Here is a 12,783-nt window from a genome sequence, read left to right on the forward strand (position 1 = left end):
TGACACAATTATTCAACAATCATGTTGATTTTGCCCACCCTAGCAGAATAACCCTTAAACACATTACACAGTCCAGTAACGCACGTTATCCACTATAACAACAATGTGCTTGATTTATTTCAACACAATGTATCACTATAATACTAAAAAACTATATCGTATTACAAGTCATGAGCCTAAAAACATAAATACGATCTAGTGGTCTAGTGGTATGGTATCTCCCCTCTATTCAAGAGATGGAAAACTCGTATTCTCCAATAAGCGAATATAGGTAATTACAATAACTATTTAAGAGTATATTAGTCTGCGTTAAATAAATAATAGCATGTAAACATTAATTTCAAAGCATTAATATCGATATATTTGCCCATGACATCATAGCTTAGTGGCATCTTGGATGTGAGATAAGTTTAGAAACAATTAGGTCCTGAGTTCGATTCCCACAAAGGGAGTTTTTCCCAGATTTATTGGGTTTCCTCCCGAATTGGTATATGAGCATTATAGTCTAGTGGAAATGGATATGAACAGATTCGGGTGATTCCGCTCGTGGCACGATGATACTTTAGTGATCCAAATTACCGTTCAAAAAAAAGTATCGATATATTATTCCAAATATCATTCATAACCAAAAGTAGACACTAATGACTAAGCCAACACACAATTAAAACCAGAAGTAGACACTAATGACTAAACTAGTAAACCAACACACAATCATACTTTAATTAACTAATATTACATAGAATATAAAATGATTATCCAAACTATAAACCACATGCTCTCGTGTGCGCTGAACTCACTGAGTGGACCACACTGAACTCACCTTCCTTCTTCCTCATTCTTATATTTATTATTCAACCGCGTAACCTCACTTTCACCCCTCTTTATAAACCAACATCCCCCTTTCTCTAACCTCTAGCCACCATCTATCTCAACAACAACATTAAGTCATACTAAAGGTACCAACTTTCCTCTTTCTTTCTCAATTTCCAATTTGGGTTTTTGTTTAATTTAATTACCCTTCATTCCTGATTAGGGTTTCATGTTTTCCCCCAATTCTTTATCTTATCTGCAAGATTTCAGTTTAATTGTTAATATTCATCGATAATTGAACAATTCTGTTTGATTGTTGTCTATAGATCTGCTCAATTCAATCAATTTCATTTTTAATTGTTCATATTCTTGATCTGTATGTTGGTTATTAGCTCACAGCTCTGTTTTGCTCTGTTTTGTTCTGTTCTTGTGTGCAGAATTGAATCAATTTAGATCTGAAAAGCTTTCAAATTTATTTCAGAAACTAGTTTTTTAGTACAAGTATGCAAACATCTGATTTGAGTGATTCCAATCAGACCCATTACTGGAGACCTACTCAGCGTATGGATACGAATCTATACGCCGGTGATGTAAGCCAAGAAAGCTTGTTTTTGGTTCAGACACCCGAACCGGCCCACAATTCGTCTTCTTCGGTCAGCTTCTCCCCGGATAGATTCCAGCCCGACCCGCATCATTCACCCGACTACACTTACCCGTCTATGTTGGAAACTGATCAAGCTTTCGGAGGAAATGTTGATGAGTTGCATGTCAGGCTTAGTGAGATCGAAGCTATGCTGGGGACCGATCAAGATTATGCGGAATCGTTTGATGTTTCTTCGAATTGGGGGAGAAACGATGTGAATTCGAATAGCGAAGAGTACAGAATAATGGAAGATATTGTTGCTAGGGGGGACTTGAAACAGGGGCTTCTTGTTTGTGCTAAAGCAGTTGCGGAGAACAACGCAGTAAAAGCGGATTTGCTGATATCGATGTTACGCCCGTTGGTTTCGGTTTCTGGGGAGCCTATACAGCGATTGGGGGCGTACATGTTAGAAGGGCTTGTGGCCCGTTTATCTTCTTCGGGTAGTTTTATCTACAAAGGTTTGAAATGCAAAGAACCGACTGGCGGTGAGCTCTTTTCTTACATGCTGTTACTCTATGAAGCATGCCCATATTTCAAGTTCGGTTACTTGTCTGCTAATGGTGCGATCGCTGAAGCTACGAAGAATGAAGATCGGATTCATATAATAGATTTTCAGATTGCACAGGGCGGTCAATGGGTTACTCTTATCCAGGCTCTAGCGGCTCGACCTGGCGGTCCACCAAGCCTACGCATCACCGCTATTGACGATGCTAGAAACGCGTTCGCTAGAGGTGGTGGACTTAACATCGTCGGTCAACGACTTAAGAAACTGGCGGAAGCGTGTAAAGTCCCGTTTGAGTTTAACGGTTTGGTGGTTTCCGGTTCTGATATTCGAACTGAACATCTTCAGGTTCAGCCCGGTGAGGCGTTGGCGGTTAACTGCGCGTTCGTTATGCATCATATGCCAGACGAGAGTGTCGATCCACAGAACCACAGGGACCGATTGTTACGTCTCATAAAAAGTTTGTCACCAAAAGTCGTGACACTCGTTGAGCAAGAAGCGAATGTGAATACCGCAAAGTTCTTTCATAGGTTTCAAGAAGCATTGAGCTACTACTCAGCTATGTTCGATTCGATCGATGCGACTTTACCTCGAGATCACAAAGATCGAATCAGCGTTGAGCAGCATTGTCTTGCTGGTGAAATAGTTAACATTTTGGCGTGTGAGGGGGTTGAGAGAGAAGAGAGGCATGAAGTATTGGCGAAATGGAAGTCGCGGTTCACCATGGCTGGGTTCAGCCCGTACCCGTTGAGCTCGTACGTGAACGCTACGATTAAGAGCCTGCTCGAGAACTATTGTGATAAGTATAGACTTGAAGAGAGAGATGGGGCTTTGTTTCTTGGATGGATGAATAGGGATTTGGTGTCTTCTTGTGCATGGAGATAAAATGGTAGTTAGGTTTGTAAGTTTTAGGTGGCTCTGGTCCGATCTTGTGTGTAATGTGTCAAAATACATTGTGGTAATAAACTTCTGTTTTTAGAATTATATTACCTTGTTTCTTTGTATGGACAATTGATTGGCAGCTGCCGCCTCATCCGGTGGTTGAGACTGTTGATTGTGGTGGTGGGTGGTGCTTGACTTGTTGCAATGGCGATGTTCGTCGATAGTGACCTAGCTCAATTTGTGAGATACTTGATCAGTCGTATGTGGCGTAGGGCTGGCAAAACAGGTCTAGTCGTGTTAAACAAGTGACAGACAACACAATTAACACAAGTATCAAAAATGAAAACGACTCGTTTAACTACTTTATATCTCTTCTCTATAACTTTTTTATGTGTTTTATGTATCCAGAAGGAGAAGGAGAAATGATGGAGCATAGCCTTCTAATTATTATTATTATTTATTATTAGTATATATTATTATTATTATTATTATTAGTTAGTATATATTAAAAAACCAACTGGAATGAACAGTTGTTATAATATATAGTAATCATATATTAATATATTAATAAGTTGGATACAGTTATTATTTTCTTTACTTTCTAAGTTGGATAAGTTTGGTGTCAATCAATACTGATATCGAAAATACCGGTACGGTCCGGTTCAAGTACATGAAGGTAAAAATCGGTACCAGCCTGATACAGAAAATGCCAAAAGTCGGTAGAGGATTGAGTTTGAAAATCTTTTAGTTCGGGAAATTCGGTACTGCTACCCGGTACCATTTGCTCATCCCTGATCAGAGCTCCGTGGCAACCGATACCGAAAATACCGGTTACGGTACCGTATATGAAGGTAAAAATTGGTAGCGAACCGGTACTAGAAACGCCAAAAGTCGGTACCGAATTGGTACTTAGGGTCCTTCTGTTCGGGAAATTCGGTACCGGTACCCAATATTATTTGCTCATCTCTTACCACGGATTTTATACGAACAACATCATTAACATACAACTTTTTTGGTTGATTTTCTTTCGATTATTTTTTACAGTTTTTTACTTTTTCTTTTTATTCTTGTTAGTGGTTCCGTGTGCAACGCGCTCGTGGTGATTTTAAAACACATGTAAACACCGACTAAATAACAAAAGAAGTTCGCCGCAACGCGGCTAGGGTGATAAAACTAGTTCTAATTATTTATTAAAATATATATTACATAGTATAATTTTATTAAGCAATTAGCAAGTTTCTTAAGAGGGCCCTTCTACCCATTTTGTAATTTATACACACCTAAAATGAGATCATTAAACAAACAAAAGTCATCCAAACCAATTATTTTTTTCAAGAAATAGGTCTTCATTGCTAGATTATAAAATAAGGAAACATAACAAAATTCCAGAGATCAACCCTGCGTGAGGCACTCCAAAAAGGTTTCGGTCCTAAACATCGCACAATGTCATAAGCAAGTCAATTTTGACCGTTTAGATGACAAGTAGTTTAGCTGAGCAAACCAAACTCATGGCTCCTCAAGATCCTGATCCGGCTTTAAAAACATTGGTTTTAAATTACAATCAAAAGGAGGTTGTAATTTTTGAGCATAGAAGTCATAATCCGATATCCAACCATTTGAATTACAATCAAAAGGAGGTTGTAATTTTTGAGCATAGAAGTCATAACCAATATCTACTCTTGTTGACCCATCATGACTTGCAACCGGGCTTGCATATGGAGCATTTGAACCAGTTGGGTCGTCACCAATAACTGTTTTTGTTGACCCATCATGACTCGCAACCGGGCTAGCATGTGGAGCATTTGACCCATTCGTCGTCACCGATAACTGCTCTTGCCGACCCATGACTCACAACCGGGCTTGCATATGGAGAATTTAAACCGTTCGGGTCGTCACCTATAACTGATTTTGTCGATCCATCACGGCTTACAACCAGGCTTGCATATGGAGCATTTGAACCAGTGGGACACGACCCAAGTGGCGAAATGTTGCATTCACCGACATGATCTGGCGACAAATCTGATTTCTGTGAACAGCATTCTTGCACTAACTTACCATTTTGTATAGGCGTCGTTGCTGCAGCAGATTCAGCAGCCGGTTGACCTTTGTTTAGTTCTCACTTCTTTGACTTGGATAGCAGCTGGTTCTTCAACACAGTCGCTATTGTTGGTTGTTCTCTTAATCGCAGCTGGTTCTTAAATCCAGCCGCACTCGCTGGTTGTTTTTTTAATAGCAGCTGTTCTTCAATACAACTGCTCTTGCTGTTGTTTGCTTACTTGCATAAGTCAACAAGAGCCTGTTGACTGTTTTCCACCTCGTTCTCGAGTCTATTTACAAGTTCAACCACATTATCCTTTTGCTAATCTGTCTGTAGGTGATTCTCTTTAATGCATTTGATGATCGACTTCAACGTGTTGATTTTTGAAGATCAATGCTAAAACTACAGCACGAAATGCATATCTTTATCTATGAGTTTTTGAATCATATCTGCATAGTGAACAACCATTCGAGATGAATTCCAAGAAGGGTGGTGTTAAAGAGATACCACACCCTTAAAAGTGTATACCAGGTCACCTGTCACATCATATGGCCATATGAGTGAAATCATACGGCCCATATGACCAACCCCAATTCAGCACGTCACAAGCCACAAGCCACAATTGCATCCAACACCATTGCGAAAGCATCGGGTGTGAACTGGTAAGCATCAACCAGTTCAGAACAAGTTGCAAACCTCTCATCTATATACATATCTGCTTATTTATCAAGTAAACCTTTCATAATTATGTTGTCCCTTTAGTTGTTTTTACATATAACATCCTAGTTTGACCAAGAGCAAGGGACACCTTTGTTTGGTTGTTTTTACATATAACATCCAAATTTGACCGAGAGCAAGGGACACCTTTGTTAATGCATATTTGTGTGGCCGTTACTGTGTGAATAGTTGGGTCGAGTCTGTACTGTATATGTGTTTGTAAGAGTGTGTTTAATCGCAAGAAACAAATACGTTTGACTGTTGGCCCATACGATTGGTAATGTCAATCGTATGAGGCATACGTTTAAATGTGTCACTCGTGTGAACCATGCAACTGAAGCTCCCAGTCGTATGAGCAGGTCTATATATAGGTAGTGTCATGCGATTGACCATATAAGTCTTTTAAGAGGACAGAACACACTTGTTCGGTATTGAATGCAATGTGTGCCGACTTGTTCTTATCATGTTTATCCACCGTTATGCTGCAGAAATTCATACCAAATTAGTTATCTATTCTCAAAACTTCCGTCTTGAACCGAATCAAACACTAATCTATAGGAAATCGATCCGTAACACGGAATTTTAGCCTTTTTGCCCCATATATATATCTACTAAACATTGATAATATTACAATATATGATACAAAGTTCAAAAACCATAGATTACAAGAGAAAAAAAAGTCAGTTTTGACCGGTTCGATGACAAGTAGTTTAGCTGAGCAAACCAAACTTGTGGCTCCTCAAGATACTGATCCGGCTTTATAAACATCGGTTTCAATCCGATATCCAACCACATGAATTACAATCAGAAGGAGGTTGTAACTGTTGAGCATAGAAGTCATAACTAATCTCTACTCTTGTCGACCCATCATGACTTGCAATCGGGCTTGCATATGGAGCATTTGAACCAGTGGGACCCGACCCAAGTGGAGAATTTGAACCATTCGGGTCGTCACCAATAACTGCTTTTGTCGACCCATCACGACTCACAACCGGGCTTGCATATGGAGCATTTGAGCCTGTGGGACCCGACCCAAGTGGCGAATTTGAACCATTCGGGTTGTCACCAATAATTGCTCTTACCAACCCATCATGACTCACAACCGGGCTTGCATATGGAGCATTCGAACCAGTGGGACCCGACCCAACTGGCGAATTGCGGCATTTATCAAAATTATCCGGCAACAAATCTGATTTCTGTGAACGGGATTCTTGCACCAACTTACCATTTTGTATAGGCGTTGCTACTGCAGCAGATTCAGTAGCCTGTTGACCTTTGTTTAGTTCTCGCTTCTTTGACTTTGATCTCTGTGAACGGGATTTTTGCACCAACTTACCATTTTGTATAGGCGTCGCTACTGCAGCAGATTCAGTCACCGGTTGACCTTTGTTTAGTTCTCGCTTCTTTGACTTTGATAGCAGCTGGTTCTTCAACACAGTAGCTCTTGCTGGTTGTTTTCTTACTCGCAGCTGGTTCTTCAATGCGGCCGCTCTTGCCGGTTGTTTTCTTAATCGCATATTGTTCGTTAAAGCAGCCGCTCTAGCTGGTTGTTTTTTTGGTCGCTGATCGTTCGTCAACACGGCCGCTCTTGTTGGTTGTTTTCGTAAACACAGATTGTTCACAAGAGCCTGTTTATTGTTTTCCACCTCGTTCTCGAGTCTATTCACAAGTTCAACCACACTATCCTTTGGATACTCTGACTGCAAGTGATTCTCTTCGATGCATTTGATGATCGACTTCAACGTGTTGATTTCCTTCATTATTACAACATTCTACATACAAAAAGAAGTTAAAAAAAAAAAAGTAAACAGACATGAATCAGTGTTGAAGATTTGAAGGCGGTGAACTTACACAAACATGAAGATTCTTCACGTTCTTACGCGCATCCTCAATTACGCTCAAAGATCTTAACTTGCGCTGTTCCAGGAGACCAACCGGTGGAAATTTATCAGTTTTTTGAAGTTCAATGCTAAACTTTACAGCAGGAACATGCATATCTTTATCTATGAGTTTTTGAATAATATCTGCACAGTAAACAGCAATTAAAGACATAGCACCCCAAACTGTACACCATGTTAGCTGTCACATCATACGCACCGTATGATATGGCGAAAAAAGGTCATCGCCGTACATTTTGGATCTCATACGACCAACTTTTGCCCTACCATACAGCCGGTATGACTATCATACTATCGGAATGTATATCAGATTAGGGTTTCCTTGTAATGCCTATAAATTGTAAAGTAACATATTCATTAATGCAATGTAATCTTTCATATTCTTACAATTTCTGTACTCTAATAAACCTAATGGGCCCATAGACTCGATACTAGAAACCGTAATCTGATATACATTCCAATACATACTGCCCGCTAACAGTTCAAGAAAATCCTGACACAATGAAACAAACAATAAGCTTAGACGCCTCACCATTCACATTACTTGCAGGAACAATTCGTCGACAAAGATCAACACTACGCCTATCCTCTGCCACAACAACAAAAGAATCAACAACATCATCAACACTAAACCTATCAACAATCCCATAAGCACAAACAAGAAGCAAAAACCCCAACACACTTTCTTCTTTCCCCTCAACCCTCATTCGATTCCACTTCACTGCTATCTCCATCGCTCTATCCTTCACCTCATCCGCCACTCCACCCGCCTCCGCCCTCACCAAACCCTCCAACATAACCACCCACCCACCCCTAACCAATTCAAATTCACCCCCCTCACAACCCATTGCATCCAACACCATTCTAAAAGCATCGGGTGCGAACCGGTATGCATCAACCAGTTCAGAAGACAAAACGGACGGTTGATCTTGATCAAGAGCAAGTTCAAGCTGTTCAATGAACCGGGTCAGCCCTGACCCATCTGAGTTCTGGCAGAGGGATATTAATTCGGGTCGGGTTGATTGGTGGAGGGTTTGGAGGAGGGTGAATTTGGATAGGAGGGTTTTGTGGAGGGTTGTGAAGTGGGAATCGATGTGGGCCCAGGTGAAAGGGAGGGTGAAGGAAGAGGGGGTTTGGGATTGAAGGTGGATGAATGATTTGTAAAGGGTTTGTTTCTTGATGGTTATTTCGTTGATTGCTGCGGAGATTTCTGATATTGTCGCCATTGGAGACCTGCAATTGGTTTGAAGAAGAAGACAGGCTTTTGACTTGTTTAAGGAGAAGGTGTTTGGTAAATTTACTTTGGTTTTACGGCTGCAACTGGTTTGAAGAAGAGGACAGGCTTTTGACCAGTTTAAGGAGAAGGTGTTTGGTTTACTAAGGGATTAAAAATTTAGAGTAAAATGCACGGTTAGTCCCTGTGGTTTTATAAAATAATATTTGTGGTTCCTAACTTTTGGAAATTACATCTTTGGTCTCTGTGGTTTAACAATTTGTTACTTAGATAGTCTCTGGAGTGGATGGGGGTTAGTTTTCTCCGTTAAGTCCATGTAAAATGACAAAATTACCCCTTACTTTTATTAAAATATAAAAAAATCATACACACACTTTGACTCTCTCTCTACTCTGTCTCTCTCAGGAAAACCCCCCACACCACCTGCCGCCACAAGCACCACCACCTGCCACCACCCACCCCCACACGACCACCTACCCCACACAACAACCTTCACAACCATTATCGCACCCCACCTGCCATTCTGCTATACTCTGTTTATTGAAATAGATCTGAAACAGATCATCATCGCACCCCACCTGCCATTCTGCCAACTCATCCACTCCCTATCATCTTTATCATCGGTTGTATTTGTTTAATAGATTCGGTGTACGTCGAACTGACCACCACCTTCACAACCAGCCACCGCACAACCTAACATGGCCGCCACTACCACCGCCTCCCACCCAACGCCCTCGTTTCCACCAACAACGTCATTTTGAACTACCAACGCACCTCTGGTCAAAATCGGACCAAATTCAAACCTTAAATCCAAACCCCCCAAATTCAAACCTTAGTCAGATTTTGTCGCCGAAGTCGTGGTGGTTACAGTTGGTCCAGTATCACTCCCACCATTATTAGAAAAGAAGCTAGATACAAAATCAAAATTCTAATCTAGTCATGAATGATGGTGTGTATCAGAATAGAAGCCCTCGTCCGTCGTCGATCCTGTATCACTCCCACCACCATCTTTCCCATCCTCACCAATGTCAGGTACTTACCTGGTTTTAGATCTCATCTAGTGGTGGTAGCCGAAGGTGTCTACGGCTGGTGGTGGCAGCCAGAGGTAGTCGATAGGTGGTGGTGGTGGCAGGTTATTAGGGTTAGAGAGAGAAAGAAAGGAATGAGACAAAGAAAGCCGGAGGTGACTACGGTTTAGGGTTTGTATTTTAAATGATTAATAATAATTAGTTTTTTCTTATATTTTAGGGTAAATTACAATTTTTGTCCTTTATGTTTGTATCGTATTGCAATGGATGACCTTTAACTTTAATAATTACAGTCACAGTCCTTTATTTGGAAAACTCATTACATTTTTCGTCCTTTAACACTAACCAGGTTATAATTTTTAGTTAAGTTTAATCAATTAAGGGTAGTTTACTTATTTTACCAACTTAATTAAAGAAAACTAAAACTCAATTTTAAAAACCCACTTCTATTTCTTAGCTTTTGATTAATTCCCTTCCTTCTTTCACCGCCACCACCATAACCACCATCACCAATCTCTCTCATCTCAATCTCAGTTCTTTCTCTCCAACCAACCCCCACCACTATCTAATCCGCCACCACCACCACTATGACAGCCACTGTAAACCCATGTTCCACAAGTTCAATACCTTCCACTATTAACAGAAGCAAGCATTTGATGATTTTTCATCAAATATACCTTGGCATATTTGAACAAGATCCAACAAGATATGTCTTAGCATAAGTGAAGATTGTAGTAATATGTGCCAGCAAAACACATATGAAAAGAGCCAAAAAGATATTATGAGAAGAACCCATTTCTGTTGGATTGAAACCATTCTTCCATCTGTAAAAAAGTTTTGATTTTTTTTTTGAAGAAAATGTTGTTAAATAGAGGGAGAATTTGGGGGCAGTTTTGAAGTAATTAAAGACGAGTTCCGGCGATGTGACCACCACCACTGTCCACCAAATCTGACCACCACTAAAAACCTCACCAAAAAATCTACAAAAAACCAAATTGATAGCCTACAAGAAACCTCAATCGAGCAAAACCAAATCCCCAAAATTTACAACTCTCTCTCTCTCTTTCTAACTTCCACCAACACCCACCACCACCATCGACTTCATTCGGCGAATTCACCACAACCACCACCGTGAAAAACAGAAATAAACACAAACTTTGATTTTGCAGATCTGTAATTTTGCATACCTGGGTTCTTGTTATCCCCCTCTGACATCACTCCACTGCTGCAATCAAGCAAGAAAAGAGAAAGACATGGAGTGAGAATATTACGCGGTGGTTCTGCTTATAGTGGTGGTGCTAGGGCGGTGGTGCTTCCGGCGGTGGTGGTGGCCGGCGGCAGGGGTGGTGGTGGTGAAGAGCTTAGGTTATAGGGTTAGAGTGAAAGAGAAAGAGAGAGTTGAGAGTGTGAATCTGTGTGTTTGTTTTATAAATAAAAAAATATATTTTTTTGTTTTCCTTTTTTAAATATATCTTAAGTAAATAGGTAAAATTACAAAACTACCCTCATTTGAATAGAGTTAACTGAAAATTTTAACTTGGTTAGTGCAAAAGGACGAAAAATGTAATTAGTTTTCCAAATAAAGGATTGTGATTGTAATTATTGAAGTTAAAGGTCATCCATTGCAATCCGATACGAACATAAAGGATGAAAAGTGTAATTTACCCTATATTTTAATAAAAATAAGAGGTAATTTTTTCATTTTACATGGACTTAACAGAGAAAACTAACCCTCATCCATTCCAGGGATTATCCGAGTAATAAGTTGTCAAACCGCAGGGACCACCAGTGTAATTTCCAAAAGTTTGGGACTGTAGGTGTTATTTTACAAAACCACATGGACTATCCGTGCATTTTAATCTAAAATTTATTATTTATCTTTTAGTTATTTACAATGTTTTAAAAACCAATATTTTAATCATACCAGATTCGCCTTACAAATGGTTCAACCGGTTTATACAGGTCGGTTCAACCGGTAGTTAACTATATAATTCTATAGTAACATAGACTATATTACTATAGAATTATATAGTAATATGATCGTCTCTACTAGATTGTGTTGTATGTTTCAATTTTGGGTAAATTACACTTTTCGTCCTTTATGTTTCTATGAGATCGCAACAGATAGCTTTTAACTTCGATAATTACAGCCACAATCCTTTATTCGCAAAACCCATTACATTCTACGTCCTTTAGCACTCACCTGGTTAAAAATTTTTGTTAAGTTTATTAACTTAAGGGTATTAAGGTCAATTCATGTTTTTATTTAAATGTTTAATAAATAAAACAAAAAAATTGCATATGAACATCATCTTCCCCAATTTCCTAACCCTAAACCCTACCCATCACACCACCTCATCCTCGCAACCTCTGCAACTCCCTCATCGATCCCCTTCCCTAACGTGACTCTCCTTCATCGATCCCCTTCCCCTCATACCCTGCAACCAACCAAACAAACCAAATCCACCACCCAAATCCCCACACCATGAATTGCTATGAATTCGGCGAGAAGAAGAAGCCCGTCTTCCTCAGCAAAGCAGAGCGAGAACAACTCGCCCTCAAACGTTGCCAAGAAGAATTCGAGCAACAAAAGTGCCAGTCCGAACAATAAAACCCTAACCCCTCATCCTCCAACCCCCTACCCTCCGCCGACGACTCCTCCCGCCACCACCGTTCCGACCGTGACAGTCGTGATAGAGACATAGAACGAGAATCTGAACGACGAAATCGCGATGGAGACAGAGAACGAGAATCTGAACGACGAAATCACGTGATCCATTATACGGTGATTTAATTGAAAGTGAAATTTGATGTGTTTAGTGAAGGCTGGCACTATGCTATTTTGCCCCCAAAATCGGTCAACGAGACGATGAAACGATCCGGTGAGACTGAATTGTATCGGGTGTACGAAGGGAGGGTGTCCACACTAATGGATAGCGGTGGTTTTGTTCAGATTGGTGATATTGATGGTAAAGAGGGTCTGGTTCATGTGTCACGGATGTCTACAAGAAGAGTTTTAAATGCAAAAGAT

The 12,783-nt window shown here is 40.1% G+C and overlaps 2 protein-coding genes across 3 annotated transcripts; one reads left to right on the forward strand and one right to left on the reverse strand.

Moving 5' to 3' along the window:
• Window positions 1-779: 779 nt before the first annotated feature.
• On the forward strand, window positions 780-2,939 carry LOC110890038 (scarecrow-like protein 21). The gene is made up of 2 exons (XM_022137600.2): window positions 780-956; window positions 1,248-2,939. The coding sequence occupies exon 2, from the start codon at window positions 1,314-1,316 to the stop codon at window positions 2,838-2,840; it is 1,527 nt and encodes a 508-aa protein (XP_021993292.1). The 5' UTR covers window positions 780-956; window positions 1,248-1,313; the 3' UTR covers window positions 2,841-2,939.
• Window positions 2,940-6,162: 3,223 nt separating this feature from the next.
• Window positions 6,163-11,153, reverse strand: LOC110890039 (FRIGIDA-like protein 1). Of its 2 annotated transcripts, XM_022137602.2 has the most exons (4): window positions 10,940-11,152; window positions 8,023-8,079; window positions 7,444-7,616; window positions 6,163-7,364 (listed from the first exon to the last, which is right to left on the reverse strand). In XM_022137602.2, the coding sequence occupies exons 1-4, from the start codon at window positions 10,965-10,967 to the stop codon at window positions 6,366-6,368; spliced, it is 1,257 nt and encodes a 418-aa protein (XP_021993294.1). In that variant the 5' UTR covers window positions 10,968-11,152; the 3' UTR covers window positions 6,163-6,365. The 2 variants fall into 2 exon arrangements, with proteins under 2 accessions (XP_021993294.1, XP_021993293.1); XM_022137601.2 differs by having other exon boundaries at window positions 8,023-11,153.
• Window positions 11,154-12,783: the final 1,630 nt, after the last annotated feature.

The sequence above is a fragment of the Helianthus annuus genome, chromosome 11 (assembly GCF_002127325.2).
Source record: "Helianthus annuus cultivar XRQ/B chromosome 11, HanXRQr2.0-SUNRISE, whole genome shotgun sequence".
In the NCBI taxonomy this organism is placed as follows: domain Eukaryota; kingdom Viridiplantae; phylum Streptophyta; class Magnoliopsida; order Asterales; family Asteraceae; genus Helianthus; species Helianthus annuus.

Excerpts from the sequence above, each read along its gene's own strand:
- LOC110890039 (XM_022137601.2), bottom strand. The coding sequence starts at position 8,716 with ATGGCGACAATATCAGAAATCTCCGCAGCAATCAACGAAATAACCATC. Across the intron at positions 7,617-8,022 it reads TCCTGCAAGTAATGTGAATG|ATATTATTCAAAAACTCATA; the intron begins GTGAGGCGTCTA and ends TTTACTGTGCAG. Across the intron at positions 7,365-7,443 it reads TGAAGAATCTTCATGTTTGT|AATGTTGTAATAATGAAGGA; the intron begins GTAAGTTCACCG and ends TTTTGTATGTAG.
- LOC110890038 (XM_022137600.2), top strand. The coding sequence starts at position 1,314 with ATGCAAACATCTGATTTGAGTGATTCCAATCAGACCCATTACTGGAGA.